The sequence below is a fragment of the Vespula vulgaris genome, chromosome 5 (assembly GCF_905475345.1).
Source record: "Vespula vulgaris chromosome 5, iyVesVulg1.1, whole genome shotgun sequence".
Lineage (NCBI taxonomy): Eukaryota > Metazoa > Arthropoda > Insecta > Hymenoptera > Vespidae > Vespula > Vespula vulgaris.
The window spans coordinates 6,598,014-6,613,501 of NC_066590.1; the positions used below are offsets into that span (position 1 = coordinate 6,598,014).

Here is a 15,488-nt window from a genome sequence, read left to right on the forward strand (position 1 = left end):
GACCGGTTAAATATAGAAAGCTCGAGGAGGCAACAAACATTAACGACGTTTCTTACGAGTCGTTAACTCTGCAGCTACGATCGGATGCTTCGTGATTCTATTTCGGTATGCTCCCTCTATCTATCTCTCTCTCTCTCTCTCTTTCTCTTTCATGCTCTTTTTAAAGAACCACCCACGTGAAACGCGTCATTTTTTCGTCACATTCCTTTAAGTCAGCCAGTCGATATCGAAGCTTCGATAATAATTAGCCGAGTTGCTTTCGAACTTTGGCAGCTTGTCGATGTAGATATAGCAACAAGTGTGGCTACGTTAAAGAGAAAGATAGAAAGATAGGTAGATAGATAGGTAGGTTGAGAGAAAGAGAGAAGAGTGTATATATTCGTGTGTGTGTGTATGTGTGTAAGGGTAAATCGAAAATATACGGAACGATGAATGAAACTCCTGACTGACGTCGGACTATCTGGCGCGCCAACGCGACATCAAACACAACACGCGAACGGATAGAACGTCGTTGAAGCGTCAACGTACTTGCCGCTTCGTCGAACACATTGCTGGACCGAGATATGAGATGCTGAATCGACGACACCGACGACGAGGACAACGACGACGACGACGACGACGACGACGACGACGACGACGACGACGACGACGACGATGATGAAGATGAAGATAAAGATGATACTTTACGCATCTATGACTATAGAAGAAGGAATAAAAATAGTACAATATTTATTCAATGAATAAGAGAAAGACAGAGAAAGAGAGAAAACATCGTGTCCAGTAAGTACGATGAGCTACTGTTTGAATGAATTTCAGATTCAACTTATTGACGTCATTAAAAGGTTCCTTTGCTCGTTATCTAACGAAACGCTTGTTTTTCCGATCGTGCGAACTAAGAAAGAGAAGGAGGAAAAGGAGTAGAAAGACGAGGAAAGGAGGAAGAGGAGGAAGAAGAGGAGGAGGAGAAGGAAGAAGGAGTTTAGACCGCGACCGACACCGTTGCCAGACGCATCCGCATCCGAAAGGTTACGTCCGAATCTCGAAATAGAGGAACGCTCGGCAAAAATAGTTTCCCGCGTCTTCGATATATCGTCATCGCGAAATAGACTCGAGCCGGGACCGGAAGGCAGTGAAAACAACCAAAACGATCCTTCATATATACATACATACATACATATATAACATAACATAACATAACATAACATATGCGAAAAGACGACAGTGATTGAATAATTTTGAATACATAAAATTAGAAAGAACGATCGGAATTACGAGATGACATCAATGCTCATTTTTCAATAGCATTCTTTAATTAAATCGGTTCTTTAAATAGACGACTCGTAAATGATTACTATACGTAAGTAAAACAAAAAACAAAAGGAAAAAGAAAATAAATAAAAAAATGAAAAGTAAAAACAAAAGGATGATTGCAATGAGACGATGACTAGTTAGATATCTCTAGTATATGCGAATTAATTCATTAAATAGAAAAACGATGATGACTTTGAGCTGTCATCGAACATGGCCGAATGCCCGCAGGGAAGAAGAGAGAAAGAGAGAGAGAGAAAAAGACGAAACGATCTAAAAGACCGCTATTATAAAGTGCCTTCTGGCGCGTTTTGACAGCAAATTCCACCGACTTCCAGATGCGGAGGTGTCGGCCCGATAAATAAGCGAATTTGCCGCGAGACGTAAGCGGTGAAATTTGCATTTCCCAAATTTCCTGGCAATCCTTGGTATGCGGAGCCTCGTTTCTTTGGCGTGAATCTCCAATTGCTAGTCTTTTAAACATATATACTATATATAATGTCTCTCTCTCTCTCTCTTTCTCTCATATTTCGTCTCAATCACGAAATTCGTTAATGATCGACAAAATTGAAACTCTCTATCGAAAGTGAAAAAGAAATAAATAAATTTTTTTTCGAGAAAAGAAAAGATTACGTTCCTAGCGACAAAACATAGGAATAAAAATACGAAAAAAAAAGAAATAAATGTTTTATATATAATTATATAAAAAGGAAGATAATATCTTGTTCGTTTCTCGAAGAGCGCACAAGTTCTCCCCGGCACGAGCCACTCTCAACAACTTGGCACGACACTTTCGATTAATAATACTCGTAAATGTCTCTCTCTCTCTCTCTCTCTCTCTCTCTCTCTCCTCCCCCAATCCCTCTCTCATGCGTATCGTCGGTTGCTCGAACAAACGATTTATGCGTGTCACGTATATGTATGTATACATATATATATATATATATATTTATTTATTTATCGAGAATGAAACGTATAACACTTCATATTTTATCTTCAAATTTGGAGATATTTTTATCACAAAAGTGACTTATACAATAAGTATCTTTTTATATAATATTATTATTAAGTATATTTGACAATAAAGACGAGATAATTATGTATTACGTTATTATTAATATTCACAAAAGTTGAACGACAAGATTCGCTTGACATTGAAAGTATCCACCCGGAAATTCTTTTCCTCGATCGATCGATCGATCGATGGATCCTTTTATCCATGGAACTCGTTACACATGACATTTTTCTTTTTTTTTTTTTTACTTTTTTTGTCTTTTTTTTCTAAACTAAGGATAATAAAGAAGAAGTTGCACGCGCGTATTTCCTAAGGACGCGATAATATCGTTTGCCTTCGAATCGGTAGCTAATTAACGTCGCTCCTGAGACGAGAAGGACGTTATCGATTCTGTTAACATTCTCATATTTTTTTCCGATAACTTAAACCGCGATGTAAAAGGCCAAGAGAAATATGTACATAATGGATCGGAAAGATATTTTGGTGTCTTTACCTTTTCGCTAAAATCGTGCTCGATGTAAAGGACAGGTTGAACGATGATGGCCGCCGATCGATCGTCCGAACAAAATATCCATCCTACGTTATCGACTCACGCTGAAATTCAAAACGTATACAATGTTATTTATCGATAATAAAATATTTATAAAAGTACGATCATGAGTTCAAATGTCGTCCAATAATAATTTCTATAATTATGAACTTGTAATTTCTATTACAATTCTACGAATAAAATAGTACAGAAAAAAGAAAACGAAAAAGAAAGAATTACGAAGGAAAAGATTACGAATAAATTATACATAGAATAATTTTCATTTTCACATCGAATATCTCTCATGAGCTACGAACGTTTGAAATGTCTCCGCGTATAAACGTACGTAGAAATATAATATACATTACATATGAACACATACATACATATGTATATATGTAAAACGAAAGAAAGGAAATACAAATCGTTCCTTTTGAGCCAAACACGTTGGCATCGGTAAGCTGCTTGTTCCTGGACCATTTCGAAGGATGTTGCATAGTCGTTTAGACATTTTTCCCCCATCCTCCCTTACCACCTATAAAACGCATTTGAGTTTATGCTTGGCACCACAAGAAAGGAGGAAGTTTCTTCTTCCTCTTCTTCTTCTTCTTCTTCTTCTTCTCGTCGTTTGAATATATTTACATTCGTATATCGGCCAAGACGCTAACCAATTGCAAAAACGAGTAACGATGAGAAAAGAATATTTATTTCCTATATACAAACGAAATAACATAAGTACATAAATCGTTGCAGATATATATAACAAGATTAAGAAAAGAATGTTCAATCTAACATGTTGTAACCAATATATGTTAATATATACATCAGATAGAACGTTATTTATGTTAAAAGTAGCACGTTTCATTCTATAAACTTTTGAATATTGGTATAGAGGAAAGAAAGAAAGAAAGTCGCATCGAGCCAAGAATGATATTCCAATGGGATCGAATCGATCGTTCTAGAATCGTCGCCTAGATAAATCAGGATAAAACGGATAAACGGAGTGGAAAGTGTCTCGACACGCACGTTCATACGTGTGTGTGTCTCTCTCTATAATCGTCGGGATATTCCTAGCCTATTTATGCACGACGACGACGAATAAAACTCGTTCGAGCACGAAAGCAACCCCTTAAAGTTCTCGTTCTTCGTGGAAACTCGAAATCTATATCTATTTGCCAAGAAGATTTGTAAAGAAGAAATATATTGGAGATTCGAAATATATGGATATACGTAATTTGTTTCTTCTTGCTTCTCCTCGTCTCTATTATTTTTCCTTTTCTTTTGTTTCTTCTTCCTCTTCATTTATTCCGTTTTCTTCTTTCCTGTGCTTTCCTTTTCCTTTCTTCTTCTTCAAAAAAAAAAGTTACAAAGACAAGAAAACGTACATCTATTCTAATCTATTCGCGATACGGGTATTTCCAGTTTTCGATCGACGAGAATAGCGAGCTTGTAAATGTTGCTGCTAGGCAGGATTATAACGCTTAACATGACCTGGCCGCGATAAATGAATTATCGATGGACATACGGAGTAGTACCTATTTACGGACTATATCACCTGAACGTATACATCTATATCAACGATTTGCGTCCAATCATTTGATTCGAATGATTCATTTCGTTTCACTGTCTTCCATCGTATCCAAGGATACATACGTACATTAATAAAGAGTTACATAGATACATATGTCGAACTCGAAGAAAAACAATTATGTTTTCTATGAAATTACGTATACACTTTAAACGCAATACGTACTAGAGTTACTCTACGGGATTACTCTACGGATTCTTACTGTTAATTTTTTCTTTTGCTTTTTTCCCTTGTTTGTATTCATTTATTTATCTCTCTTTATCTCGTTCTTATTGTTTCTAATTTTTCTTCTTCTTCATTGTTGTCATTCGTCACTGGCCTCGGCATTGTTTTCATATCGTACGTTCATATGTACGATTGTACGGAAACGAAGCTTATGTTTACACTACCACACATTCCTATCAATCGTGACGTAATCTTCGTGTTGTATTTTTACCTTAACTACTATTCCTAACGAAATGCGTAATTACGTACGTCAGACAACCGGCATTACATTCGTATCGCTATTACAACACGGTCACTATTATGCTTATTATTATTATTATTATTATTATTATTATTATTATTATTATTATTATGACTGTATCACCACTACTACTTCTATTATTATTACTATTATTATATTACTATTACTTTTTCTCTACGTATATATTTCTCTTTGTTTATTGACATCTATATAAAACGCAATAATAATCATTTGCAATGTAGTATGAATTGAACATTGCGAGTCTGATATCGATATATCAATTTATCGAGATGGACGATTTAATTCAGGTGCAACGAAAAGGCGCTAATTTCAAACAACAAAAGAAACAAAAGAAAAATGTCGAAGCTTATAAATTCGAACGTAAGATGATTTTCGAGGAGAACAAAGTGATGTTCAATGGCCAAGCGAAAGTAAAGAGAAGACGAAAGATAAAGAAAGATACAACAGTTGGTTGTCAAAGTATCATAACCACGTTCTCCATCGAACTCACCTTACGTTGCAAGCTGCCACACCTTTGTGTCGAAAACACGATCCGTTCTTCTGATTCTCGCTTCTTCTCTCTGTCTCTTTCTCCATCTTTAAATATTTATTTCAATTGTATAGTTTCCTCTCGAATCGTATCGCTGTCGTTGCGGAAAATTCGAGCGATGCGAGTCACAGATCACGAAAAAACAAAGCACCGGATGTTGCTTGCTGGATATCTCATGCAGAGAGAGAGTGAGAGAGTGAGAGAGAGAGAGAGAGAGAGAGAGACGACACGCTTCGAGACGCGAGCCATTCTCTGCATACACGCGCGCGCGCTCCACCGCGAAAGAGAGGGATAGAGATACGAATGGAGGGGAGAGAGAGGGAGGACATAAAAACAATGTGATCGTAATGGTCACGTCCTCGCGAGAACAAGACAGAGAAATTTTCTTCCTTACCTTGTCCACGAAGTTTCCGCTATCACCAAAAAGAAAACAACGGACGAACGTAATTCCATCACACTTCTCTTTCTATCACGAGATTGTCTCCTGATCGTTGTCGGGACACGATTATTACGTACGTTCTCGAGTGTTTACCAGCGCGACAGCCGATACAGAAACAACGCGCGACATAAACGTCGAAAACGATGACGATGACGATGATTCGTAGCGTCAACCAGAGTATCTATCACTCGATGTTTCTTCGTGCCGCAGAACGAAAAAGTGCCATCTGTCGGACGACCAATAATTTCTTTATACCGAATCGCATGGTATTCGACCGCGATATGCATTTCGTCCTCCAATTGGAGAAGTTCTTATTTAGGCGCGTTGATTTGAATTTTCCAACACGTACTATCGTAAAATTCGTATCTCGTTCGTATATATATGTAGACTTATAAGTCTATGTATATTTTAAAATTGTTTTTAATCATTTTCAAAATGAGATTGCGAGAAATATACGATTAGATTTAAATATAAGATCGATAAATTTTATCGCGAAGGAAACGCTATCAATTTCTTCCTTATCCTTTACCTTGAAATAAATGGCGTCGCTAGTTGCAAATGCATGTATATACGTATAGATGCTATATATTTTTGAATTGATCACGGTGTCGTCATCTTACAACATTACTTTGACTTTTGACGTATGTGTCTTTCTTTGTGTTTGATAGAACTGTAATTTTTAAAAAGCTATTGAACGGTTATGACAAGAGGTTATGATAGATAAGGAAGTATCACAATTTTATCAAGAATTTCCTCTACTCGCTAATAGTCCACTAAACGGAAACGTAGAATGGTCAGTTTTTAAGGACGAATCTTTATTGTGTTCCTTTTCCTTCATTTTCTTTTCGGTTTCAACACGTGAGTAATGCTTCATGTTTTTTTCGTTAATTCAAAGAGAATGTTTTACGACGTATATATGTACGATTTATAATTTTTATATAAGGTAGACGCATCAGCATATCGACGTGGAATGCAATTTACGTCGATACTACGTTTATCATTCGTATAATTTACAATTATTGTTACTTTTCGTTTTCTTTATTAAATCCTATTCAAATTGTTTGCAGATAATGTCTTGGTTTTTTGGTAAAAAGAAACATCACAAGGAATCACCGGTCGAATCAACTGAAGATCTGTCATCTAGTAACATAGAAAATGAATTTGTAAATGTAGAGAGACAAGCATATCCTGTTCCTCAAAATTCTCAGGATGGAACACCGTATCCTGGTGGTGGCCTATATCCGCTCATAAGTGGCGCTTCAACCTATCCTACGCTACCTACAGATTCAACTAAACAAAATCAGCAAGGGGATACGCAACATTATTTAAATGGGGTGCCATTCAAATTATGTAAACAATTGGAGAATAATATGAATAATGATTTTGAGATTGACAGGCTACGTGCAAATGAAATTTTATCTTTTATCCAAAGAATAGAGGAGCAAAATTTAGATTATGATTTTTCACACGAAAAGAGTGTCATTTCAGAAATGAATAGCACTAATGATGAGTAATCAATAAATGTTATCTAAATATTTATAGGCAAAAAGTAATCTTATTTTCTAAATCACATATAATGAATTCTGCTATTTCAATATTGTTTAAAAAATACATGTTAGTTTAAAAGCAATTGCTTTATAATTTCGACATTCTTTTTTTTGTATATTTATTGCTTATATGTAATTATGATGTAATACTTTGTGAATTTGGAATAGATATATTCTAATTTCCAAGTATATGGTCCTATTAAATATAATTACAATAATTTTAACTAGTGACAATGTATATCTTAAAGATTATTCACGAAAGAATATTTACATATTAATTGTACGTTTTAATTATATTTGTACTACCATGCTTGCAATGTATAATGACACTTGTATTTCCTTATTCGCTCAGGAAAAAACTTGGAGGCAGATATATGACACAAAGTGTGCACAAGGGCATATTCTTGATATTTAATAGTTATATAAATGACATTTGTGTCATTGTAAATATTGTTTACAAGTTTTATATTTATCATTGTTAATGATGATTAAATGCCATTACTTAATGTAATCAAATACATATAAAATATTACAAAATTATTTTAAGATAAACTATTAGCTTGTTGCAAAGAATTTAATTATTAACCTTAACATGAGATCAAACCAAATATTTTGAGAAAAATATTAAGTATTGACATTTTAGTATTTTAACTTACTGCAACCATAAAACTTTTTCAAACATAAATATTATACATACATATTTACATATACCTTTTTTGTAGTTTAACATTAATTTCTGCAAATATACTAAAAATATAATGTAAGAACTACAAATCTTTACCTACAATTCTAAAATTTCTATAAAATTCTATATATAACAAAATTACTAGCGTTTATTATTGTTTATGCATTTGTCATTATAATTAATAATATAAATTATAAATCGCGAATTGTATCAAGAATCATTATAATGATGACAAGTAAAAAAAATGGCAACCATTTTTTGAGAAAACCATAAAAACTGTAATAATGAAAATAGTTTATTAAAACTTATAGATAAAAAAGTTTACAATTAATTAATGATATTTAAATTTATACTCACCTTATATATTTTCCTTTTATGACTATATAAGCTGCTAGTTTTACCATGTTCCAGTTTGTAGAATTATCATAAGCCATTAAATTTAAAGCTTTCGCAACATGTGAATGACAATTGTCGAAAAATAAATTATGCTAAAAGGTCGATTAAATGTAATTTGATAATCAACAATAAAAGAGACTATGAGATTAAAAATTTACCATTCTGGTTTTATAAATTTCACTAGCCTCTGATACAGCCATATCCCATCCTTGCACACCACCCTTGGCTTTCGTATATTGAAGCTGCCAATATTTGATAGGTTTACCAAATGCCATTTGATCTTCCGCTACATGATATGGACCAGCAAAATCCCTTATTACACCAGTTGATGTGCAAATTCCCATATGACCGATAAATGGTATTAAATAACTGTGTAATTAAAGTCATAAGAAATATTTTTCTGATGCAATAAACATTTAATTAGATGCGATTAATACTATGGTTATTGATATTGCAATATTCATCAATAAACAATATTGTGTTCGATTTATTATTCATCCTATTCATTTCATCCAACATTAATAGATACTTCAAACGATTAATATTATAATATATTAAAACTATGATATATCGGAGACTACGATTTACAAAATTAAATGTTTAAGAAAAATATTGAAGGTTAAGTTTCTATCGTAAAACAACTCACGTTATAATGGGCAATGGAGTCCAAACAATACAAAAGGGAAATCTCTGTCTTTCTGGATTTATAGTGAGATCCATTTCTGGTGAACTTGGCGTCGATTGAGATATTACATCCGTTAATAAATTTGGATTCATTATACTTTAATTCGGCCAAACGTTTAAACGGCGTAAGCCAGCCGTGAACTCTGCCGCGGTGTATTCAATACTAAAGCTAAACTCTAAATCATAATAAGAGTACGAGTATGTTTATCTATAAGCCAGATAATACAATGTTCCTTTCTTTTGTTATTTTATGTTTATCATCTCTATTTTTCAAAAACAAAAACAATATTATATACAGATATAAATTCTATGTTATTGTATGTCACCTATCTCGTTTGGGAAGAATAAAATCATTAATGTTTTTTTTATTCGTTACATAAATATTAAAGTTGCATAAATAAAAAATAATATTTGCATAAGAAAAATCGATTGTTCAACGAAAGAATGTTCTAATATCCATTAATGTTTATTGATTCAACGCTTATTTCGACATTTTCTTCTTTATACACTATTCCATTATATATTATATATCTAATATCCAACTTCTTACGTTGAACTATACCATTATATTATACTTACGATAAAACTGCGAGAGAAGTGTATGTAGTCGCGCAGAAGATGCCGTAAAAATGCTTTATACCCTAATAGGACAGTACGTAACAGAGTTGCGAGCTAACGAAATTATATGCAATCATGTCGGGTTTCTTACCGGACAGAACGTTTCTTTCCGTTGGACGAATATGTACCAAGCTCGGTATGGTAAGTCTCAAATTTATTTTGTTACAATTTATTACGTCTTCGACGCATAAACGATTGTACGAATTTCAAGAGTATTCGCGCGCGAAAGAAAGCGCGGGAAATACGAATAGAAATGTTTTACAGGAAGCGAGTTCTATCGATCGTTCTCTTTTTAAAGTATCTATTAATGTTGGATGAAATGAAAGTTTCTTTTTTATTTGCTATCTTTTTTCTCAAATTGAAGTGACGATCGTCGTACTCTGCTGGTTCACCGTAATTTACGGTAACGTTGTAAGGAATGAGGATATTTGTGGAACACATAATGGCAGACGTCTATATCTCGAACTCGGCGAAAAGGGTATTCTTTATGCTAAAAATGTATCCTTCATAAAAAATGCACCTAGACAACAAACATCACGAATTTATGCGACTAATAGTTCGCATGATCAATGCAGTCTCGAATTAGTAACCTGTCCGTCATGCGTTATAATAGTTACTTTCAAGAATATTGCATTATCGCATCATTGCGGTGATGGTGGTGTTATGATGGATAATCCGTGCAGGTATAAAGATGACTTTTAAACGTTTTCTTCCATTTTTCTTTTCTTTTCTTTTTTGAACGACAAATCTTTCTCTATATCGACGAATGATCTACAGATGTGATTACGTTTGGATTTCCGAGCCACCATATGAAGACGTTTCAGGTACACCTTTCTGCGGTTTATATTCACCTATCATATACAGATCGAGTACCAGAACGCTATCCATCACTTTGCTCTACAGTCAATCGCATAAGCATGCTTTTACACTGGAATATACGGCCGAAAGTAAGTGCGGGATCTAAAGTACCCTGTCCTGTTATAAAGTAATGTGTTAAAGTAAAGTATATATTTATATAGAGTTATATATAAAATAAATTTGTTAAAAATATGTAAGGTATCTTTTTCTTAGGAAACAGACTACATCTTAAAGGAACAGAAATGATGACAGCAGTTACAAAAGGTCTGAACAGTACAGGTGGAGGTATTCTTACATCACCGTTTTTTCCAGCTCGATATCCACGAGACTTAGGTTTGGAATACCTAATAACATGTCCTTCCGAAGCTCCATCATGTCGAGTCAGATTGTTGTTCAGCGATTTCCAATTAGCTACGGTTTCTATCATGGAAGTACGTAGATTACTGAGTACCTATCGAAGTTGTTCGATCTTAGCGTTTTTTATATTCCATGTATCCATAGTTTTACGATTGGAACGGTCAGCGACTCGACGTTAGCAGTGGTGCGAGATTTCGTCCACCGGTGATAGTAAGTTCCGGCCCTTCCCTTTTAATAAGATTCTACGCTAATGGTGGTACCGGGCTAGGATACAAAGCCTTTTATTCCTTCGTTATCGGCCATCTTTACGACAAGTCGATTCACCCTATAACGGATTGTGGAGGATACGTAGAAAATTTAGGTGGGGCCATCACTATGATGGACATGGTAGGTCAAGGCGTAAAAACTTACGATTGCGTGTGGCTGATCAGACCACCTAAGAATTTCCTCCACATGAAGACTCATATGTATTTAAAAGTGGTTGCTTTCGCTGACATGGGTAAGATATTGCAAATCTAATCTCATTTATCCTAATATTGAAAAAAAAAATTACTTTACAGCTGGGAACACGGAATTGACTATAAAACAAGGGCCAACGTCAGCTCTTTTACCTCTGGAAGTTTTAAGACATCCTGTCAGCCAACTACAACCACTTAGACACAGAGAACACATCGCTCCTGTTACCAGTGGATTTCACGTGAGCCTTCGTGGTACTTTTGGTTCCACATCGCATCTAGCTATAGCCTACACCGCTTTCAGTTACATGGGTATGTTTATTCCGATTTCTCGAATACGAAGGAAACGAAGAAGAGGAAGAAGATAAATATCGATTGATTTTTAACAAATAGACTGCTTCACGGGCTCCGACTTTCTGTGTCAAAATCACAGATGCATACCGAGCCAACTTAATTGTGACGGATTCGATCATTGCGGAGACAACAGTGACGAACCAGCTACATGTTTCAGAGGTTGTCTCATGTTTCAAAACGTCGATTCCGAGTAGATTTAATTAGATCTAATACAAGTTTTCTCAAAATATAATCGTTTGCCTATAGATTGGGACGTTGAACCTCAAGATAGAAAATGGCATACGAATAAAGCGAATTATTATTTCCCAAAGATCGACCGTTACCCTGATTTAAAAACAGCTACATTGGTCTTCGTTGCGAGTAGCCTTGGTTTAATCGTTTTGATATCGGCCCTTATCGTATTATTATACAGAATGGGTGCCAGAGCTAGACAGCAGAGAGAATTACAATCTCGTTTACAGACTATCAGTGAGCTCCTAGGTACGTGTTTGATGATTACCACGGTGGCATAGATAATCATTTATGTTACTTTGAGCAGTCTTTGACATTACAGACGGAGCAAGGATCGATGAAATCTCAGTGGCGGATGACCCACCGGTTTACGAAGCACCACCTGGATACGACGAAGTCATCAAACTAAGCTTAGAATCCGACGGTCTTAGACAAAAGAAGAGAAGCTTCAGTCGCGAGCCACGAAGTACAAGTTCGCCAAGTCGATGTTCGTGAGTTCGTCCTCGTATTCTTGAGTTCGTTCTTGTCTTGCTTGGCATATGACGATTAACTCTTCATTTCTTACGTTTATATTCGAGACACGAGCAAGAGCCGCAGTCATCCATGTATCTAGTAGTAGAGGGAGCCAGTACAAGTCGTGGTAGTCAAACAACTCCAACGACCTCTACTACGAGGAATCCAAGAGTTCCTGAGAGTCCACCACCACCATACGTTACTCCTCCGGGATCAATCGGGAGAAATCTTAATATTTCAGAGATACCTTCTTCTTCTTCGGGATCGGGTAATTTTTTGAACTATGTTAAAAGTTGACAAAATTAAAAAGAATAAATCAATGAGGAACGAATTAATGATTGAATAACGATATAGGTGAAATCGAGATTATCGGAAGAAAAAGATATCGCCGTGCCTGGTTACGAAAAAGTTGTGACTTCTCTCGATCCCAGCCATCTAATAACGAGGATATAGTACCGATGAAAGGTCCTTCTTCATCGCTCGACGCAGAAGTCCTTGGTGCGTATCTCCAGGACTACATTGCCTCGTGTTCGAGCTGCACGACCGATTGCTCTGTTCCACAGCCGAACAGCTCTCAGAATGCATCGATCGACATCAACGGAGACTCGCAAGAGACAGGAGAAGGCGTAGGAACAGACGAAGACAAGGGACATCAGGTCGCCGTCGTCGATAATTCGCAGAATGGAAATACCGACGAGTGTGCTTGTGAGGGTGCCTGTGGATGTGTCAATAATCAGTCAGTCTTAATCAACGAAATCAAGATCAAGCAGGACGAAGAAGAACTCGAAGTTCCGATGGTGAACTAATTAATTATTCTTTCTCTCTAACTATCCGTACAAGTATTTCATTTTCTTACCATAAAATAATTTTCTTTTAGAACGAAGAATTTTCAGAACAAACGGCGGATGAATCAGGCATGAATAAGAATAGGGAACACGAGGAGGAAGAGTTATCTCATAAAAATGCTATTATCAGACTTCTCGGTAGCAGCTGTTCAAGGCATAGCAGATCATCGTCCATTAGTAATGTAAATTCGACAGCTATATCCACGACAACTTCGACTCCTTGCGGTACATTAGGAAGATCCTTTAGGAAAGTGTCCGTCTGTTCGCGTGACAGTTATGCAACTAAAATATCCACCATCAGCGTCTGCAACAGTTACGAGAAACTTCACGATGAGTTTCAATTCATATCCGAAGCAGCAAGCGTTATTGGGGCTACTAATCCAAGCACTATGGCTAATACACCTATTAGCACACCGAAAATCATCAATCTTCAACGTAGACGAGCTAGAAGATACTCCAGCTGTGATCTGAATAGTTTTTACGAGAGTATCAAAATCTTGGATTCTTACCTTGCGCATAGAGGGAAGTCTAATCAAGGTCGTAGACAATCGACCGTTGCTGTAATGCTCTTTGGTACTCCTGAACACTCTGGAAGACGTCTAACTCGCATTTCTAGATCGGCCGAAGGAACGATACGAACTCGTACTCGCATCTGGCGTTCTAACGATGATACCTTGTTCAATTGATCTTCCTAGAAATTACTTGAAGAATTTTTTCCTTTCTCTATTCGTTAGATTTTAGATGACAAAGAAATTTGCAAATTTTATCAAGATGTTCGATTATTGTGAAATAAAAGAAAGAGAAATGTGTCTATAGATCTTAATATAAAATAATTATTAAACACACACATACAAGGAGAGTGTCCATTTTAATTAACTTGTTCAAATCAAATTAAATCATTTCGTATATTCACTTACTTTTGTTAAATCGATCGAAATGTAAATGGTTATCATGGTTAGTGATAACAATGAGCATCAAGAAAAATAAAGAAAGTAAGAAATGTCGAAATAATCGTTCAAAGATATTATTGATCTTCTTCACACAATTTTTCTTCTTCTTTATTTCTTATATAGGCAGACTTATAATTAGATCATACGTACGCGCATACCTTTCTGTAAAAAAAGAAATCGCTCGATATCCGACTCATTTTGATTGTAATTTTTGTGGGATTTGCGTTATAAAATCGAGTCGAATTTATTTAAACGTTTGAATGCCACACAGCACGATCACGCTATTCACATTTCATGACGTCAAACAGTGCCAGAACATCGGAGTGTATTGCGCAATTGAATCTATCGAAATGCATCGAAAAAAGCGCTATCGCGCCACTTTAGCATTTTTCAAAGAGATTTTCTCAATGATCTTTGACATTCAAACGATTAATCGTTAGATTTATTGATTTTTTTATATAAATTCTTTCATCTCGTCACTTTGTAAGCACACGATAATAATTTAATTTATGAATCTTCGTGCCACACTTTTTATGATTATTGCAGAATGAATTTTTAAATGTACTAAAATTACATGCGTTCAGGCCAGGTGTATGTAAAGCTTACTTATCGATTGTAATAAAAAATATATATAAATGTATGTATATAATATATACATGTATGTACATATTTCAATATGTACATAATTTAACGATGTATATTATTTGCATAATATTATGCTTTATCCCAATATATGTAAAATACTTCTCTTTTCGGAGATGGACGTAATAAATCGTTAATTATATAAAATTCCTTGTATGTATCAATATGTCTATCTAACTATTTATATATATATATAATGTATAATATATATGTATATATACATACATATGTATATATATGTATACATATATAGATCATTCAAGATATAGAAAAAACTTTTATTATAATCTAACTGTATATCATCGTACTATTTATAATCTATCGATCAGCGAGAATAAAAGATACGATCGTTCTTTTTACTTTCATAAGAATTAGAAGAAATTACTAAAAATAAGTTTGTTTAACGTCAAATAATAAACTGAAGAATAATTTCATAGATATATGAAAGTGCTGCTTCA

General features: G+C 35.0%; 4 protein-coding genes across 7 annotated transcripts in view; 2 read left to right on the forward strand and 2 right to left on the reverse strand.

The window, feature by feature from the left end:
• LOC127063733 (histone deacetylase 4) overlaps nt 1-6,074 on the reverse strand; it is a 52,775-nt gene extending 46,701 nt beyond the window's left edge. For both annotated transcript variants that reach the window (XM_050993837.1, XM_050993838.1), the window contains exons 1-2: nt 5,851-6,074; nt 2,817-2,917 (exon numbers count right to left, since the gene is read on the reverse strand). The gene's annotated coding sequence lies outside the window, so the exon portion shown is untranslated. The remainder of the gene's footprint in view (nt 1-2,816; nt 2,918-5,850) is intronic.
• A 467-nt stretch (nt 6,075-6,541) lies between these two features.
• Nucleotides 6,542-8,676, forward strand: LOC127063753 (uncharacterized). Its single transcript, XM_050993882.1, has 2 exons — nt 6,542-6,688; nt 6,963-8,676. The coding sequence occupies exons 1-2, from the start codon at nt 6,686-6,688 to the stop codon at nt 7,407-7,409; spliced, it is 450 nt and encodes a 149-aa protein (XP_050849839.1). The 5' UTR covers nt 6,542-6,685; the 3' UTR covers nt 7,410-8,676.
• LOC127063752 (transmembrane protein 222) lies at nt 6,690-9,935 on the reverse strand. 2 transcript variants are annotated; one of them, XM_050993881.1, is made up of 5 exons: nt 9,787-9,935; nt 9,170-9,383; nt 8,682-8,892; nt 8,485-8,615; nt 6,690-7,035 (listed from the first exon to the last, which is right to left on the reverse strand). In XM_050993881.1, the coding sequence occupies exons 2-5, from the start codon at nt 9,298-9,300 to the stop codon at nt 7,032-7,034; spliced, it is 477 nt and encodes a 158-aa protein (XP_050849838.1). In that variant the 5' UTR covers nt 9,301-9,383; nt 9,787-9,935; the 3' UTR covers nt 6,690-7,031. The 2 variants fall into 2 exon arrangements, with proteins under 2 accessions (XP_050849838.1, XP_050849837.1); XM_050993880.1 differs by lacking the exon at nt 6,690-7,035 and adding an exon at nt 7,544-8,403.
• LOC127063734 (uncharacterized) lies at nt 9,829-14,255 on the forward strand. Of its 2 annotated transcripts, none has more exons than XM_050993841.1 (12): nt 9,829-9,966; nt 10,190-10,508; nt 10,603-10,772; nt 10,897-11,114; nt 11,185-11,539; nt 11,601-11,807; nt 11,889-12,008; nt 12,096-12,329; nt 12,388-12,571; nt 12,659-12,861; nt 12,948-13,390; nt 13,471-14,255. In XM_050993841.1, the coding sequence occupies exons 1-12, from the start codon at nt 9,837-9,839 to the stop codon at nt 14,122-14,124; spliced, it is 3,237 nt and encodes a 1,078-aa protein (XP_050849798.1). In that variant the 5' UTR covers nt 9,829-9,836; the 3' UTR covers nt 14,125-14,255. The 2 variants fall into 2 exon arrangements, with proteins under 2 accessions (XP_050849798.1, XP_050849799.1); XM_050993842.1 differs by having other exon boundaries at nt 12,403-12,571.
• The last annotated feature ends 1,233 nt before the right edge of the window (nt 14,256-15,488 follow it).